Source organism: Canis lupus, chromosome 13 (genome assembly GCF_003254725.2).
Source record: "Canis lupus dingo isolate Sandy chromosome 13, ASM325472v2, whole genome shotgun sequence".
Classification (NCBI taxonomy): Eukaryota; Metazoa; Chordata; class Mammalia; order Carnivora; family Canidae; genus Canis; species Canis lupus.
In genome coordinates, this window is record NC_064255.1 from 46,506,753 (window position 1) to 46,524,659 (window position 17,907).

Genomic DNA, 17,907 nt, shown 5'->3' on the forward strand with positions numbered 1-17,907 from the left:
ATATGAGAGAGATCTTCTTTCCATCTGCGTTCTCTCCCAATGCTCCTTCCCTACTTTGGAGAAAGACCTCAGAATGTTCCCTAACATGGAATATAAGAAATAGTGAAAGGGACCATAACAGAAAGGAGGGAAACTGAGTGGCAAAAAATTACAGAGGGAGACAAACCATGAGAGACTCCCAACTCTGGGAATCAAAGGGTTCTGGAAGATGAGGAGATTGGGAGGATGGAATGACTGGGTGACGGGCACTAAGGAGGGCACTTGATGGGATGAACACTGGGTGTTTTACTATAAGCTGGCAAATTGAATTTAAGTAATAAATGAATAAATAAATAGCCCCCGCAATTTAGTATGAACTAATTCAAGCTGATTAAAAAACATTATAGGCACAGATCTACTAATTACTCAGTTGTAAGAAATACTTCATAGAATATTGGGATTTCTAAAATAAAACATTTTAGATTTATTAAAAAAAAAAGTATGAAAATGAACATAACGACCTACCCATGTACCTTACAACCCAGCATCAGTGATACATGTTCCAGTACAATTGAAGTCCCTCTGTGATTTCTCTCTGGTCACTTTCCCTTTCCTCCCACAGAGGTAGCCACAAGCCCACATTTGACGCCTAATTTGTCTTTAGTATTTCAGTTGGCTACAAACTTTTCTGTGTCACAAGTGTAGGTTTGCCTTCTTTGGCATTTCTCTGACTCATTAAAGCTCCTACTTCCAGAAAGCCATGTTGCTTCCTAGGTAGAACAAGGCTTAGTAGGATCATAAAAAAATAAATCATTAAAGAGCCAGATAGGTCTTAGTTTTATTGTAAATAGGCCACGCGTGTATGTGTGTGTGTTTGAGGGCACCTCAGAAGGCAGACAGACTATTTTAACTTAAAATGAAAATATTACAATTTCCCACTAGGCCAGTTTGGTTCTGTATGTTTTCCAGGAATTAGATATGTGATAGAGATTGCAGCAAAAATTTGAACAGCTCATCCTGGCTGTTTCCATGATTCATGGTGGTTAGATGGAAAGGATTATAGACCACAGTGCTGGTGGAAGCCTCATGCTTAGTGGTTTAATGAGCTAGAACACCATATGGTCTAGTTGATCCAACTATAATTAATTAGATGAATTAGATGAATTAGATTAAACTAATAAACTAGTTTTCCATTAATAAATACCATTAGTTTAATTTAAATACACTAATGATATTTACTAGCAGAAGACATCCGGGAGTCCTCATCCATAAAATGTTTCAGCAGGAGTTACCTGGTCTGTCTAGATTGCTTACTGTAAATAAGCTTGGAATTTATGGATTTATGGGACATGGCTGGCTAGCTGGCTGGGGAAAAGGGTAGAGCTGTGGCTTTGAAGGCTGTGTAATTAACAGCATGTTTCAAAATCAAGATTTTGAGTATTGTTTCTGTATACATTACTCAAAAACCCAAAACCTGTGAGTTATTCCTAATTGAAACATAGCTCGATAGGTTCTGATTGACATGATAGACATTTCCCTAATCTCTGTTCCAAGAAGAATGGGCTACCTATCGATTTGTTTTTTTAGTTACAAGTGATTTAATGTAATCAGATCTTAGGAAAAGTGGCTAGAAACTCATTGACATCACAATGCATGCCAAGCCAAGCCTACAGGACTCTGAATTCAGACTAAGAGAGGTTTGTGTTGCTTTAGAGACCCATCCAATGGAGAGGTTATAGCATTAGCTTCCTGATTTGTCCCATTTCTCACCACTCCCTAATGTTATATGTACTTCAAGTGTTTATATTATCTTCCTGGGTTCTTCTGCAAAAACAAACATACTAAAATTAGCAGAAGAATTATTTTAATAATTTATATTAAATATATAACATACTATATGATATATAATTATATTAAATTTAATTTTTAATAAGATACTTCAATTTTCAAGAGGACTGGGAACTTCAAAAATAAAAAAAACCAAGCCAATCTCGTTTCATTTCAAAATGAGTAAAAACGGTCCTTAAGCAAAAGGACTATTGGAAAAACATGACATCTATTTGGCTTACACTTGAAATTATGTTCCCATACAAAGTCTGCAAGATCAGGTTTCAAAACTCTCCTGCACCTTCTTCCCTCTTGCTTGGATGGGAGACACCTGCTATCTCACCAGGTCTTGAAGATGGGACTTTGGGCTTTTTGTTTTACAAGACAAGTCAAACAATATTCAAGTGATGAAGTCCAGAAATGACGCTTAGAAATGTTAAAGTGTGCAGCCTTCCCCAGAAACAGCTTCCTGCAGGAGAAGCAGACATACCCTGGCTGGGGCTCACCTTGGGAGTGCTGCTCCTGTCCCCCGGCCCTGGGGATTGGCTGCCGTCACTGTTCCAGCCGGCTTCCTGAAAGATGTCAGGACTCTGCAGACGCACCTGGCGGGACACGACGAGGTGAACACGCCTTTCACTGGCCTGGGTGAGAAGACACAGATATTAGCCACTCTCAGAGCTTCCATCCAAAGGGTCCAGCACCAGGGGCTTATCAAGATGTGAGTTTTATTCTACCCTTTTTACGAAAAAAAAAAAAAAAAGGTATCTACCATTTCTCATGGCAATGCCCATTTTGTAATTTGACAAGAACGTGAGAATTATTTCCTTTATCTTGAAATCAAGAAGTGACACCTGCTTCAAGGGAAAAACTAGGGAAGGTTTGACTGATGCAACAGTTTTTGAAAAGATATCATCAAACTTCGTTATTTTTAAGGGATGGCTCCATTGCATATAAGCCACATCTGAAGGACTTTTCAGATTGAACAGAGTATACAGTGTAAAGTAGTAGCCCAGTCTAAAACTCAGACTGAAGGTAAATAGTATAGAAAAAGGAGTAGAGTTGGTGGCAGCAGCACTACCACTATAGGAGGAGAAATCCTGCATCTACGGTGCTAAACATGTAGTAGACATGGGAAAGGATGAACACTTTAGAAATACAGGGATGACTTAATAGGTTCAAATACAGCCTCTTCAAGGGCCTTTGCCTTGATCCTTTATTTTTTTATGGGACTATCGTTAATTCTGACTACTATTCCTCTGTGCTATGTACATTGATGCTTGCACAGAACATTCCAAATAGCAAATATACTGCTTACTGCGGAGGTCCATTATTCCTCACCATAAATTTACAAACTGGCTTCCTGCCACAGATGAATTTCACGTCTGTTTGAGAACATTACTCATTTTTCCAGAACTGCTGACTACTGAGCATCCAGATCCTCAAGGCAGACAGAAGAGATCTTAGCCCTGTGAAAAGTATGTCAACAAAGCACCCCGATGGCCCAGAGTTGATTAGAAAGGTCCCCAAGAAAGACTACATTTGGGGACAAGGTGGAGAAGAGCGAAGTAAGTTTTTGCAGTCCCTCTCTTCATCCCATCCCCTGACCGCTTACCAGAGCGCAGAGATAGACATCGGCTGGCCTGCCTTCTTCCTTTACAGGTATGGCAATCACACCACGGGAAAATTAGGCCATGAAGGAGGACCATGTTTTTAAAACCTTAAGCAACCAGAACCCCATTGATGAAATCAGATTCCCAGGATTGTCCAACAATTAGCCAGCCCAATCCTATGTGATTTTGCATCCTTATATTAATAAACATTTCTTCTCAGAGCTCTCTTGAAACTTGGGTGTCATCCCCTAGGTAACTGTAAATCAGATGAAAATTTAAAAACCATCTCTCAAGCACATTAAGAGTGTCGGTCAATGATGGGCCAGTCAAGTTGATTCGCCCTGCAACTCTGTAATCACAAAAATCCTACCGAACAGGCCCCGAAAAGCAAGTTCAAGTCTTTCACTCACGTTCTTTCACATAAAGCCCTGTCATCCCTTTGGCTGGTCTACGCAATCATCATTTACATACCTTTCCTCTGTTCATTTGCCTATCTTGAATTCCTTGTTGGTTCTTATCACATATAAAACTTGCATCAGAACGAAAATAACAAGCTCCGGAAACAATAAGGAAGCAAGCTGACATGAAGAACTATGAGATTGGCCAACTAAACTCCATTCTTAGAGGAGTATTTTGTAATAGTGTTTCTTTCTTTATACTGTAAGCCTCGCTTATCCCGAGGAGGTTATCTCTAGGAACTTTCTGAAGCAAAAATGACTAAGAGATAAGCGGCAAACACTCCAGTCAAAACTCCAACTGCCATGCCCAGAGTTGCTCCTTATCTTCAGGGAAACTCCGATGTTGTGAAGGATCTCAGCGGGGGATTTGTCTTGGGCCTGCACATGGTATCATGTTATCATGTTCGCTTGGCCCATGAGCAATTACATGACCTAGGCATCTCGGAAGAGTTGAGAAAATCTGAGACTTCTATATCGAATCGACTTGCCAGGAGAAATTCAAAATGCCAAGGAGCAGCCTGCAAGAACCGTTTAATTCACATTTTCAAACCCAAATTTCTCACCGGGGTTTCAAATGCCGACTTTGGTAGTAAGCTGCTGGCAGGAACAACACTCCAATGAATAACCCGGGGATCAATTTTCTTAGACATACGTTCTCTGCAAGGCTGGATCTGTGGCTCTTACCAGCCACCTTACAAATTGCTCTCGGGGAGACGGTGCTGGATTTGCTTTCTTTCCCAGTGTTTGAAGCTGTAAGGTGGAAAATAGGCTAATGTGTTTGTACTGGCTCTAGCCCTCAGGAGCAGCTGGATTTAGTGTCGAGAAACAGCTCTTAGAACCAGTGAGTCCTTCTTTCTGTGGGTGTAAGCCTGGTGTGAAGGTGAAGCGTGAGCAGGGGGGTGAGGGGAGACGGAACAGCAGAAATTTTTTATTGCGTGCCCGCATCACATGTGCCAGAAAGGTGGCGCAGCAGATCTGTCGCTTTCAATACCATGCTCAGAGGAAGAGCATGCTAGCAGGCAGGTGTAGGATAGCCTCTCGCGTGCATCTCTTGGAGAGTTGCAATTTGGGCCAAAGCAGTGTTTAACTCCTAAGATTGTGGATATCTTGAGTAGCAAGTAAGGCCAGAGGACAATCCTTTTCAGGTGAAGTTTCCTCTCTCCTCTCTCCCTTAAATATCCTCAGTTTTGATCCAGAAAGACTCTGGACGTGGTGGTTACAAGTTGCATAGTCTCACTGCTTATACCTATTCTTTCTCTCCGTAGAGCCCACTCATTAAACTCCCTCTCTCCTTTCTATGGGTTAAGGGAAGCACTTCCGACGGCTTTCTCCCCCGGGGACCTTAGCTTGTTGGCAGCCGTTCTGTCTCCATGGCTGACATGTGCCAGGCACTTCACAACGAGCCGTGGGGACATGGGGCTTACGGGACCATCAGGAGCAGGTGCCAGGAAAGAGATATGGGTTCCACACATAAGAGTCTCTAGGGGTGGGACTAATTACTTCCAGCAAAAGGAATAAGAAAAAAATCTAATATTCAGAGAAAATCAAAGAATTAAAATGGAGTAGCATTTATCATGGGAAGGCTTGTCTTCTTGGGTCATGTTTGAAGGATTATTTTTCTTTGCTCTTTTGAGACTTGGCTCAAGACTGCCAATAATATTTCCATGACAGGACTAAGCAGGGGCCACAAAAGGGAACCATAGTCTAAAGCAGCCTCATTTAGATGCAGCCTGTTTAAAAATCATAAAATCCCACCTCTTGTAACTGGAAGGAGTTGTCTGAAAGCGCCACACTGACATCTTGCAGGGCAGGCATCTTGTAGGGTCATGTTCAGCCTGGAAAGGGCTCTTTTCCCTACAAAAGCCACTGTGACTGGTAAGAAGTGTTCACCGTGTCAGGATCCAACACAGGTCAGAAACTTCACAGAGCAGAGAAATGGAAAGTCAAAGACGCCACCACACAAAGCAGGAGAGGCATTTTGCAGAGCTCTACATTGGAGCCGAGGGCGTCTTTCTACTATTCCAGCACTGCATGGGTCCACGCAATGGCAGAGCCAGCCAGCGACAACTAGGGCAGACCAGGAGTAGATAGGGTACCTGTACTTCAAGGTGTGACCTTCTCACCTAGCCCAGGGCTTCACCTATTCATTGTGAAAGAGGACTGAGTTAAACGAAATGCATTACAGCATTTGCTGCTTAAAAAAAAAAAAAGAAAAAAAAGGACACACACACACATACACGAATATGCTTAAATAAAATGGTTTTTAACATTCTAAAGACCCAAAACAGGGAATCTCCAAGCTGTTAGGCATCCAAACGACTGCTCAGAGCATGAGACCCTATATACACAACCCTTACAACATTGATATGGGTCCTCAGGCGACCCATGCTTGACTGGGAGCCCTCGTTACAGAGACAACTGAGAGCTACAGTTGCATTTATAATAAATAAGCTTGTCTCAAATTAGTGTTCCACCAAGAAAGGTTTTCATGAACATTGCTTTAAAAATAATTCAGCCTGGATCTGCATTCCCCACTAGTTTCTTTTCCCAGGATCCCAGAGTGAGATAGTCTAGCTTTAGTGTTCAGTGTATAGTTGTAGGGATGGGCTTTTTCCATGCTGTTTGGGGTTGCCCCATCTTAGCTTCCCTTCCACCAACTGCTCACATAGCCTTGCCAGTTCATCTATCTTGCGTTCACAGTGCCCTGGGGAAATTGTGGAGCACTGGTTTCCACATCATTGAAAAGTCACATATATGGAAGAGAGGTCAGACATCATCTAATCCAACATTCTCTCTGTAACCCAGGTTTCAGTTCCCCCTACAAAATCCTTGCCGTGTTGTCTCCCAGCTCCCGCCCCAGTGCCTCCAACGACCGTGAGCTCACTGTGTCCCATGCAGCATGGGCCATTCTTGGCGCTAATTAGAAAGTTTGTCCTTAGGCTGAATTAAATGTGCCATTTTCTTGCTTGCCCATCGGCTCCACTCATGCTCTCCTGGGCAGCCCAAAATCAATTTCCATGTGACAATCTTATTTGAAGATAGGGGTTTACTGTTCTCCCTCAGCTCTTCTCCTTTCCAGGTCAAATATTTCTACTTTCTTAAATATTTCATATGTTTTCTTTCTTTTAAAAAAAATATTTTATTTATGTATTTGACAGGGAGAGAGAGAGAAGAGAGAGAGAGAGCATGATCACAAGCAGGGGAGCATCAGACAGAGGGAGAAGCAGGCTCCCAGTTGAGCAGGGAGTCCAACACAGGACTTGATCCCGGAACCCTGGGATTATGACCTGAGCCGAAGGCAGATGCTTAACTGACTCAACCACCCAAGCGCCCTAATATTTCATGTTTTCAAGTGATCTCAAGAGTTCGATGAACTCTGGACCCACTCTAATAAAGTTGAGCAGGTGTGTGTGTGTATAGAATCAGATCCAGAAGACCCAATACAGAGTAGTATTTTTGCTGATGGACCAGCTGTACCCAGGACCTCAGGGATGGAGTTTCCGTTTTGCCATGTCTTGTGTGCCTAGGGGATTAGCTCTGTGAAGCCAAGGACTGCATAGATGTCTGTCTTCATTATTCCTGATTAGTGAAAAGATGACAGGGAGGTTCCCAGGCCTTCACTAAAGGACGCATTACATCAGTACGGCCTAGCTCCGACATCATGTATGGCATCGACCGTACATGGCAATCAGAACCGTTACCATTTGCAATGATAGAAAAATACCAAAGTCATCAATCATCTGCTGACCTGGCGACACACTACACAATGGGGTGCAGAAACAAAGTCCTTGCCCTAACCCCCCCTCTTCCAGTGAGCAAGAGAAATTGAGAAAAATCCCTCTCGCTGAGCAAAAAGTTGGGGGCTTCAAAAATAGAACTCCAGAACAAGTTAATGGAGAGAGGGTTTTTTTTTTTTTTTTTTTTGAGAGTTTCTATAAAATGAGCTTGGTGAAAGCAAACCTGGTGTGTGCCGATTTGTGCACCATTGCAACGTTAGCACCTAGTATAACGCCTGGCACATTTTTAAAAAGAATTCAAGAATATCTTCAGCAGCTACTTTAGTGAGCAAAGAGCAACCAGAGTCTAGCCAAAGAAAAAGGAAATTTAAGAGGCGTTGAGGAAAAGTGATGAATAGGACCTTAGGATTTCACCAGGATAGAAAAAGATTTGAGACAGAAATTCTGTCGATTTTTCCCTCTTGACTGTCACTCCATTCGCCCATGTGCTCCCAGAGGCACATCTTTTAAGTGTTAAGATGTTAATGATGACAGGCTGATATACGCAGGGTCCTATGGACGTCAGTGACAAGGTCAAAATAAGAATTTCGTTCTTGAGTTCTCGTGGCTGTTGATTGCTCAGTCAGCGGAATGGCCCACATCCCTTGGCTCAAACGTCATATCTTTTATGGTATCTAGAAGTGACTCTCATGGTTCATTCTGTTCCGTGGTGTTAAAAAAAATGCAACATGGGGGATCTATTGAGTTGGAGGAAGGGCAGTGAAGCCTCAAGTTTCCCTAAAAAAAAGTTAAAAAATTCCCTAATATTTGCAGTGTGTAGCTGTGCATGAGATTCGCTCACAAAATTCTAAGAAGCTGTACAGTGTCCCAAGCCATGCTTTATCATGAACACATGAAATTTAGAGCCTTATAGAAAAATCATCTGGGCTTTGAGAATTCAGCTCAAGAAGACTGTTCTTACATCTATGTATTCTTCAGCCTTTGTATTAAATTTATTACAATGCCATGTTAATAAAATTGCTCTAAATGGGGGATTTGACTCGGTATTAGCTGTGCTGATTTGTAAAAAGCACATTGATCTATCAGGTCTTATTTCACTGGCAGTTCTTACTGGCTCCAGGGGACAAGATTTCTGTCTGTTTTCCAGTTGTGCAGAACTCATGAGCTGGAATCACGTGTTCAGAACAAATGTAGGTAATACGAGGAGTTCGTTATTTACTTTCTGGCTCTGTCTAGAGCCTCTCACATTCTTTTGAAAAGTTCGAAGAGCCTGGATGTTGGTTGTTCTTTGATAAAAATAACTTCTCATTGAAATATTAATTCATGCAAAGGGGAAAAAATAATCCTACATATGCAAGTATTAGTGAAAATCTATGTTATTATCACTTCTATGGATGGCTTTGAATTTATGTTTCTGCATCTGCCTCAAGTCTGGGAGTGGCCTAGGGGGAAAAAAAAGGCATAGAAAAGAGACTCAAATTTGAAATCCAAAATTACTTTCTTCACTTATTAACTGTATATATTTGAACTCCCAAATACATCTGAACTCCCTGCTCCAGAATTGCAGATAGATGAGAACATCTCAAAATAGGCATACCTGTCAGCATAAATCATTTGCACACTGATGTGTGGGGAGGGAGAAGCAATCTCCATGATAGGGGGGTGGAGAGCCCTTTCTTCCCTTGAGTCTCAATCTTTGGTCTGTATTTTGTGGTTCTCTGGTTTTAGGTAGGACACCAGGCAGTGTCACTAAGCTGCCTCTTTCCTCCAGTTATTCTAGACATGGTGCTCAAAAAAAAAAAAGTCAAGAAATTGACAATGGAGAAAAATAAAGTCAATAAAGTTAATTGGAGTCAACTACTCTGTATTCGAAGCTTCTGTCTCCTTAGGGTTTCTCCTTCTGGAGGAGTCCGACTCACTCCTGGGGGCTGGCACCCAGGGCTGCTGAGTAAGTGGGGGTAGGACTCCACATATGTAAGTTGGTCAAATTTAAAACAGTTGTGGCTTCTCTGTAATAGCTTTTCCCTGAAATAATGGAGAAAAACGCAAAAGTGTGGTACTGTGGGAGGAAAACATGACCAAAAAGACATGTTGTCTGGGAATTTCTTTCTAAGGCAAGTATGATTCATGGAGGAGATACACGAGGGCCAGGCAGCCAAGGATTGGTGGGTAACTTGACTCTCCACCTTTGAAGGTATTAAGTTTAATTCCCGCAGCCTGGTGTGTGTTACAAGTATCACATAAATAAAATCAACGCTTGAGATTGCTTAACTGGATTTTCCCAGCACTCTACTTTTTCCATTTCTTTTCTAGCTAGCTTTGCCCAAGCCTTTAAAAGATTTTTTCCCCCCTTTTCTGCTTATAAAGTACGTTGGCTTTGTTTAGTAAGCAGAAGACTCTTTTAGGAAGTCCCACTATTAGGCAAGATTTTACTTCATAAATTTACATTCTCTGGGAAATTTTTCCCCCTCTTCTGCTATTAATCTAAAAAAAGTAGAATGCCACATGTAATCAAAAGTTGTCCAAGTGGTATGAGTAAGGGAGGTTTTCTGATGCCTATTGTGAGGTGTAGTGGGCAGCTTATCTCTAGAACATGAGCTGACCTGCAGGGGGAGTTGACAAACACAATAGGGGAAAAAAGTTGATGATGGCCTAAAAGTCTAGTTCCAAAGGAGGGGAAAAAAATCATGCATAGGGGGTTTGTTCATGACAAGAACGATGATTCTTCCTTTTCCATGGGTGAATGTTTTCATAAAATGTCTATTTTCTGTTCTCATCCGTTGACATATGCAAGTTAGAACCACCTGCTAAATGCTGACTTGATTGTATTTGAGATCAGAGACCAGAATATATTCCAAGCTCTGCAAGGCCAGAAACTGTGCCCATCTTGTTTACCACTGTGTCACACACTTGTTGGCACCTAGAAGGTGCTCAACCAATAATAACTGAATGAAGTCAAGAGGAAAAGATGTAGAAATTCCATCTTGGGGACAAACAGCATGTAAAAGTCGATTTGGTGTTTGTTCTTTGGCAAATGGTTTGATGATGAAAAATCCCTAAGAGATGGAATTAATGCATAAATTTTATCTTCTGTATATTTACATTTTTATAATTTGGCTCAACGCACTCATTCAACAAACATTTATTGAGTGGCTGTTCTTGCCAGACATTTCTCTAAGTGCTTGAGTCACAATACTCTACTGTATTATTCTGCACTAGGCCAACAGGTAATAAAGTAATTCGCTGGTAGGAAAAAATAAAGCATATTCCATAAAGGATGTAGAGCTGGGATGGAGAAGCTATCTTAAGTGGGATTGTTGGTGAAGGCCTCTCTGAGGTGACGTTTGAGGATACCCGTATGAAGCATGGCAGTAAGATATTTGGAAGATTCTTCTAGTCAGAGGGATAGCAAGAACATCAACCTTGAGGTGAAAGAGGTCTTGAAATGTTTGAGGAGTAGTAGCAAGAGGGTACTGTGACTGAGCATGCTAAGACAAGAGCGAGAATACTAGAAATCCTCTACTTTGCTTACAAAATGAAGTTGGAAAAATAACTAAAGGTCAAATTACATATGGCTCTGAAGGCCACTGCTAATATTTGGAGATTTTAATCTAGGTGTCTTGGGAAGCATCGGAGAGCTGAGTGTGGGAGTGACAGGATAGGACTGATTTTGTAGAGTGGCCGTCTAACTGCCTCGTAGAGAGCAGAGGTAGGAAGTCATGTGCGGAGGCAAGGAGGCCAGTTGGGAGGGCTCTCGCAGAGACCGTGCTGGTGGTAGCATGGCTCATGGATGCCATGGAGGTAGTGAGAAATGGATTCCAAAAAGAGCATGTTGAAGAAAGTGAGAAAATCTTCTGGCCCAAATAGCTGCATAAATTGTGCCATTCCTAGAGACTGGAAGAGGATGGAAACCTGGAAAGGGCAGGTTTGACAAGGAGTAGAGAGAAGTCAAGGATTTGGTTTTAGATATGAAGTTTGAAGTTTGAATATTTGAAAATATTCACATGGAGATACCAAGTAGGGAGTTGGTTACACGAGTATGGTGTTCAGAGAAGTTAAAGCCGGGCATGCGGGTTTGGGAATGCATGGCATCAACTCAAGAGGGGAAATGCCTCATAACTCTTGATTTTCTTCTCCACCTGCTCCACAGACTATGGCCTCAGGGCCTGTTAGGCAGATAAACATCCATCACGTTAAGCATCACCTCAAGAGTGAGACAGCCCATGTGCTTCCTATCCTGGTGGACAGAGGACGTAGGGTAAGTCTCCTTGCACTCTTTGCCTCAGGCCGTCCACACCTAAAAGGACAGTAGCACACACTCCTTGGTTCTCCTTGGGAAGAAGGAGAAGATACCACACACACGACAATGAAGAGACTTGTGAACACCTGCAGGAACTCCATGGCCGGAACCCAGGGTAGGGAGTTTTGTGTGTGTGCGTAAGCGACCAAGTTCTCGAAAGTACTCTATGTCTTCTGATTATCATCCTCCGCGGAGCTTGGTACAAGGTTTAGTCAACTACTGCTGCTGACTCGCTGTCTCTTCTTGAAGTATTAATACTTTAATTGGAAGCTGACGTGGTGTGCCGGGTAATTGCAAACGCTTCATACGATAAGGCCTCTAATCGGGCCCCTCCCCTATCAGCTTTCTACTACCTCTAGAGAGATCTAGAAAATCATGTCACTTCCTTTCTTAAACCCTTCCAGGGACACCCCCATGGCCTTGAGGATAAAGTCTGAGCTTCTTAGAGTGGCTAATAAAACTCCGCAGGATCTGGTCCTTGCCTCCCAACCCTGCCTTGCTACGGCTGCTTTTTATAATAGACACCACGCTCCAGGTATTAATGCTTTTCCTGACCACCTTCCAGGGAAATGTTCCTTTGTGGTGTATTGCCTTAAAATGACCCTCCCTGCCTTGTCTACCTAGAGAATTTCTACTGATTCCTCAAAGCCCCAAGTTCAAGATATTTTCCTGTAAAGAATTCCTAGGCCCATGCAAGAAAAATCTCTCCATCTGAAACAACATTATAGTACTAACATATCCTATGGCAATTATTTACAGAAAGTCCATCCCCTGTACTAGATTTGGGCTCCTTCGAGAGAGCAGCCTAAGAGGCCACCATCTCTATGTTCTCTGTACCTGACACCATGGCTGGCTGAGTAGCAGAAACTTAATACATCTTGGCTAAAGGGAGTGAATAAATGAATTAGAGTACAAGAGCCCACAACAAAGCCTGTCCTAAGAATAAAGATGGCAGCTCATTAAATGTTGGAAAAACATGGTGACCTAGCCAAAGACAACAAGACCCAGGCTAGGGCTTGATGATGCTATGCCAGTCAGGAAAGTGAATTCATTTGAACCAATGTCAGGCTATCGGGAACATCACTTGTATGCCTCTCTTTCTAGGGCCCTTCTGATAGATTCATACTTGAGTTCCCATGGGCTTTCCAAGAAGGCTGGACTCAGCCATTGAGAGGAGGCTCAGCCTTAGCCAATCCCACAGTGGTCTCCATCCACAGGATTCCTGGAGGGCACATGGCACTGCTTCTTATGGGAGTTAGTACCCCTAGGTGTCTTGGAAGTGTCCAGAATGGATGTGAATGACCCCTGGGTCTGCAAATAACAGACTGGGTCCAAGGATGACACAACGCTGCTGATCTTAAGTGACCTTCACCTGGTTAGGTTACAACCCCTACGTGGGCAGTCAGATCGGATGGCTGGCAACACTGAGGGAATGGCCATGGGCCTGAGACACATCTTTTGCTGGAGTAATGTTCCTACCTGGCCCTTCAGTCTTGACTCCTGGGAAGGGGGCCACTGCATGTCACACACGGTCGTCAGAGGGCGGGTAGGTCAGGGTAACGAGCATCCCACTTACGCTGACAGGTGCTAACCAGGATCTTGGCAATGACCCGTGACTCACCTGAATCAGGTGAGCCGCACTTTCTGGGCTGCCATACCGAAGGTCGTGTCCGTTGATGGCCAACACACGGTCGTTCTCCTCCAGCTGACCATGTCTGTCCGCCACACCGCCGTCCAACACGTTGAAGATGTACACCCCGGGCTCATCCACCCTACGCACCAGTTTTATTCCCAGCTGCTCCTCGGGGCTGCTCTTGTTGAGAATCACATGAAAGGTGTCACTGCGGGGCCCGTAGGCATCCAGGGCCTGTCCGCTGCTCCGGCTCTGGAACTTCTGCTCACGCAGCACCGTGAGCCGCAGCACCTGGCACGGCTGCCGCAGGAGGTGCAGGGCATAGTTGTGAGGTACGTTGCTGATGTCCATCCCGTTGACCTGGATGGGGAGGCGGACAGTGGGGGGGACCCGAAGCTAGAGCCAATCAGCCAGCCCCACCTGCCACAACAACCCTTCCTGCAAGGCCCGGCCCCACAGCATCAGCAGGACCCCTCCTGAAAGACCCCTCTGGTTTGTCACCTTCTCCTCTGTCCAAATATTCCAAAGACCCCTCCCCGCCCATCTTCCAACAGGACTTCTAACCCCACTTTCCTCCTGTTCCCTGCACCTTCTGCTGGCCTCTCCCTCTTCAGCCTGTCCCTGCACATGCCCCAGGTGTATTTACGCAGTCCCAGCCCTCCTTTCTGTTGCTTGCCCAACTTGGTGTTCAGGGAAGGGGCTCGGGGTGGGGAGTGGATAGAAAAAAAGAAAGAAAAAGGAAAAGGCAAAAGAAGAAAATTTCCCATTGAAGGTCAAATGGTTACACGAAAATGCTGTTCAGATTAAACTGAGCTGACACTTTCTTCCCCAAAACCTCCAGGTGAATTTTTCTCCTGGGGTCATCTCTCTGCTGGAACTTCCGGGCCCTGCCACTGCACATGTGTGCGCGTGCAAGCGTGTGTGTGCAGGTATGTGCGTGCATGGGTGCATGTGTGTGGTCTGAAGCTTGTTGCTGCCTATGAGGTCTTTTGCCCATGTTCTCAACAAAAAAGGGAAAAAAAAAATCTCTGTATAGTTTCAAGCAAACTGATAGGCATGAGCTCCCAGGCCCTCTTACTGAAAGGCTGGATCACTTTATTATGCTACTTACACGTCCTCGGGCTCGGCCCTCTAATTTGTGCCTCATTAATTATCTGCGGGGCTGATGCCCCATGGGGCTTTCTGGTTTTAATTACTCTGGCTAAGCAGGCCCAGCCGGAAGGCTCAGCCCCTAGCGGGAGTCACTGCTTCGCAAGGAAACCATCTCGCAGCAGCCCCACACTCTGCGCTGGGTCTGCAGGACCGGGGCCCCACAGGAGAGAGACAGCCTTCTTGAACTTCTGTGGTTGGGTCGGATTTCTTGTACTTGCAGCCAATTGATAGAGGAGGCTCAGAGTGAGATTTTAAGAGGTCTCCCTGCAGGACATCATTTTTTTTTTTTTTTCTGCCTCTCCAGGGATGGATGAAGGCTCGCGTGCACAGACAAGCCTCACCACTTGTATCCAAGCACAGGTGAGCTTAAAGCCCTTGCTCCACTCTGTCATGTATCCTGTGTCTCATTTCCCCCATCACACCCAGGCCGGGGTCATCTGCAGGACAGTCCTGGCAGCCCTTGGCCTGCAAGGGCCACCTGAAGGCCCTAAGAATCAGAATGTCTTATGTGACCCTCCCGGGCAGAACAACTCCCTCCCTCTGGAGGGAAGCCACGTAGAGTCCACTGACTGCACTGTGGACTGTCTCTAGAGGTTGACGGGCCCGGCCTTGTGCTTTACCCCAGAGACCAGGGGGAGGTTTGATCGCTGCTTTAAATGCTTTCTTATTCCAAATAATAATAATAATAATAATAATAATAATAATTTTTTTTTGGCAGAGAAATAGCTCACGCTGTATCAGGAGCTGGCCCCTGAACCACCTAGAAGAAACGGGATGAAACTCTTCTCTGGGTATCAGACAGGGAGTCTACAGCCAGGGAGGGATTCCTTGTCACTCTCGCCGCACGTCCGTCCTCTGTGTGATGAACAACTCTCCCTTTGTCCTTTCTGCTCTCAAGAGTCTTCCCTAGCATCCTTCCTCTCACCCAAGCCCCTGAGCACAGCAAGGCCCAGGGTGTGCTGTTCCACCTCCTGCCCGCCCTGGAAGGTCGGTGCCTTGGTGGGAATAGCTTAGCCTCACCTTTTGGGTTTTCTCATGGAGGGCCATTAAGCTACAGGAAGTTTCCCGCAAGGGGGGTGTGTGAAAGGGAGTGACCAGATCCAAGATGACATGTTCCATTAACCTGCTCTAAAAACAATACGAGAAGACAAATAGATGCTCCAGTTTCATATTCTTTTATGTTATGGTTACTTCAAGTGGGAGGAGGGGTTGGGAAGGAGACAGGAAGAGAAGGAGGTAGAGAAAGGGAAGCAGGGACAGGAGCTGGAGGGGAGACGAGGAGGGAGGGGAAGACAGAGACAGAAATACTCTTACCCAGAAAGAGGCAGAGGCTATAAGGACAAGACAGAAGGGGCAAAGACCTATCTCCATTAAATGACAATTCTCAGGGAAAGAGCCCTATCGGCGTGACAACCCTAGAAAGTGACCGCTTCCCATCCATCTGGCATTTCCTCCATCCATCCGCTGACTTGCTCCGAAGGGATTTTAGCAAGCCCCCTCTTCCCGGCCCCACCACGACTGCGGCCTACCTTCAGGATGATGTCTCCTGGCAGCAGCCGGCCATCCCTGGCAATCACCCCGTCGCGGTAAATGTGCTGGATGATGATGTGGACCAGTGGGGTTTCGCTGCCTCCCACGAGCCTAATGGAGAGGCTTTCGTTGGGATCCACTCGATTGATCTTGACGCTTGTAATTTCACCATCTGGAATCAGGTGATACAACCTTGGAAAGACTAAAATGGACAAAGACAGTATTTATTTAAGACACCCACCCGGCAGACATTTCCAAGCCCTCCTCTTCTTGCCAAACCTTGGTGTCAGCCAAACTAAACTATTCATCGTTCCTCATACATGTTTTCCATTTTCCTGCCTCCTTGCCAGCATCGGTTTCTCTGCCTGGAATGTTTTTCATTCTAGGCCTAGACCCAATTTTTCCTTCAAGACTCGCATGAAATGATCCCTTTCAATTAAGCTCTACCTTGGTCCCTCTTGCCCTGCTCTGTCCAAACATCCCATTCCGCCCCCCACCCCCCACCCCAAAAGCTTGTATTTCTCCCCAGCACTGAGCCCTCTGTTGTCATTCATGCTCATTTCATTCATCCTCCCCCGGGACCCTAAGATCTCTGAGGACACTGTTTGCAGCTGTCCTGTGGCTGTGTGTACAGATCATGAGCACAGGCCAGAGCCTCCTGAGGGTGGAGGGGTGCATGAGGACGAAGGGTCACTAAGGGAGAGACCACAGGCTCAGCGCCTCCCTGTCGAGGGACAGAACAGACCAAACCAGCTTTTCTGCTTTCTCAGGCCATTTTGAAGATTTCTCCCCGGCAGTCCCTGCTCTTCAGGCTCAGGGCACTCCCAGGCCTCCCTCCCAGACATTGCTGTCAATAAAGGGAAGTCAGCCAGCCCGATCCCTGACCAAGGAGAGGTGGTGGCATCTGGAGGCTCATCCCTGCTCTGGCGGGATTGCTGAACTCAGAGCTAACAGGAGATGCAGAGAGCTCAGACTTTACCTTTGAATGGAAGACTCTTCTTTCCCCATGAAATCCTTCCCGGGTCCCTTCAACACCAGCCTCCACCGCACCCCACCCCAACCCGACCCCACCGCTGGGCCCACATGCAGAAGAGCTTCCTTAGTCGTCTGGTTTAACAGCAACAGACACCATAGTGCGGCTTTATTCTGCATGTGAGGGCGTTTGAGCTGAGAGTGGGGAAGTGACCTGGTCTGCTGGAGGCTGCAATGTAAGGTGGCCGTCAGAGCCAGTCACACCCTAGGGCTCCAGGTGACCTGCCGTCCTGTCACCTCCCTGGGGTTTTGGAACAACCAGGGATTCACAAGGGTCCCACGGGGGACTCGCCGGAGAGACCCATAAGCCAGCACTGTCTGCACAGAAGTGTGCAGAAGGGGCACCGTGGGATGCCAGGCAGGCTGCACCTGGTTTGGTGGCGTCGGCGGCTCCTCCCTGGTTGCTGAGTTTGGATGCGGTGGGCGGGATGCTTTTGTCTCCTCTAGCTGCCGACAGCTGCCTCTGCCCTAAGATTCTCTCTTCATTAAGTCAGCTGGGAAGGGGGGAAACAGCAGGTCTGGCTCTGCATAATGAGCCCTGTTTTCAAAACCCATGACCTTAGTCCATTTTCCCTAATGAACTATGAGTTCATTAAGAAGTGCTCAACTCTCCAGGAACAATACAGAAAGAATTAAAATGACTTCAAAG

General features: G+C 45.3%; 1 protein-coding gene across 5 annotated transcripts in view; it reads right to left on the bottom strand.

The window, feature by feature from the left end:
- The window catches only part of LNX1 (ligand of numb-protein X 1), a 174,934-nt gene that overhangs the window by 13,666 nt on the left and 143,361 nt on the right, over positions 1-17,907 (bottom strand). For all 5 annotated transcript variants that reach the window (XM_049092957.1, XM_049092958.1, XM_049092956.1 and 2 more), the window contains 3 exons: positions 16,226-16,428; positions 13,533-13,904; positions 2,313-2,447 (listed from right to left, as the gene is read on the bottom strand). In XM_049092957.1, coding sequence (XP_048948914.1) covers positions 2,313-2,447; positions 13,533-13,904; positions 16,226-16,428 — 710 coding nt within the window. The remainder of the gene's footprint in view (positions 1-2,312; positions 2,448-13,532; positions 13,905-16,225; positions 16,429-17,907) is intronic.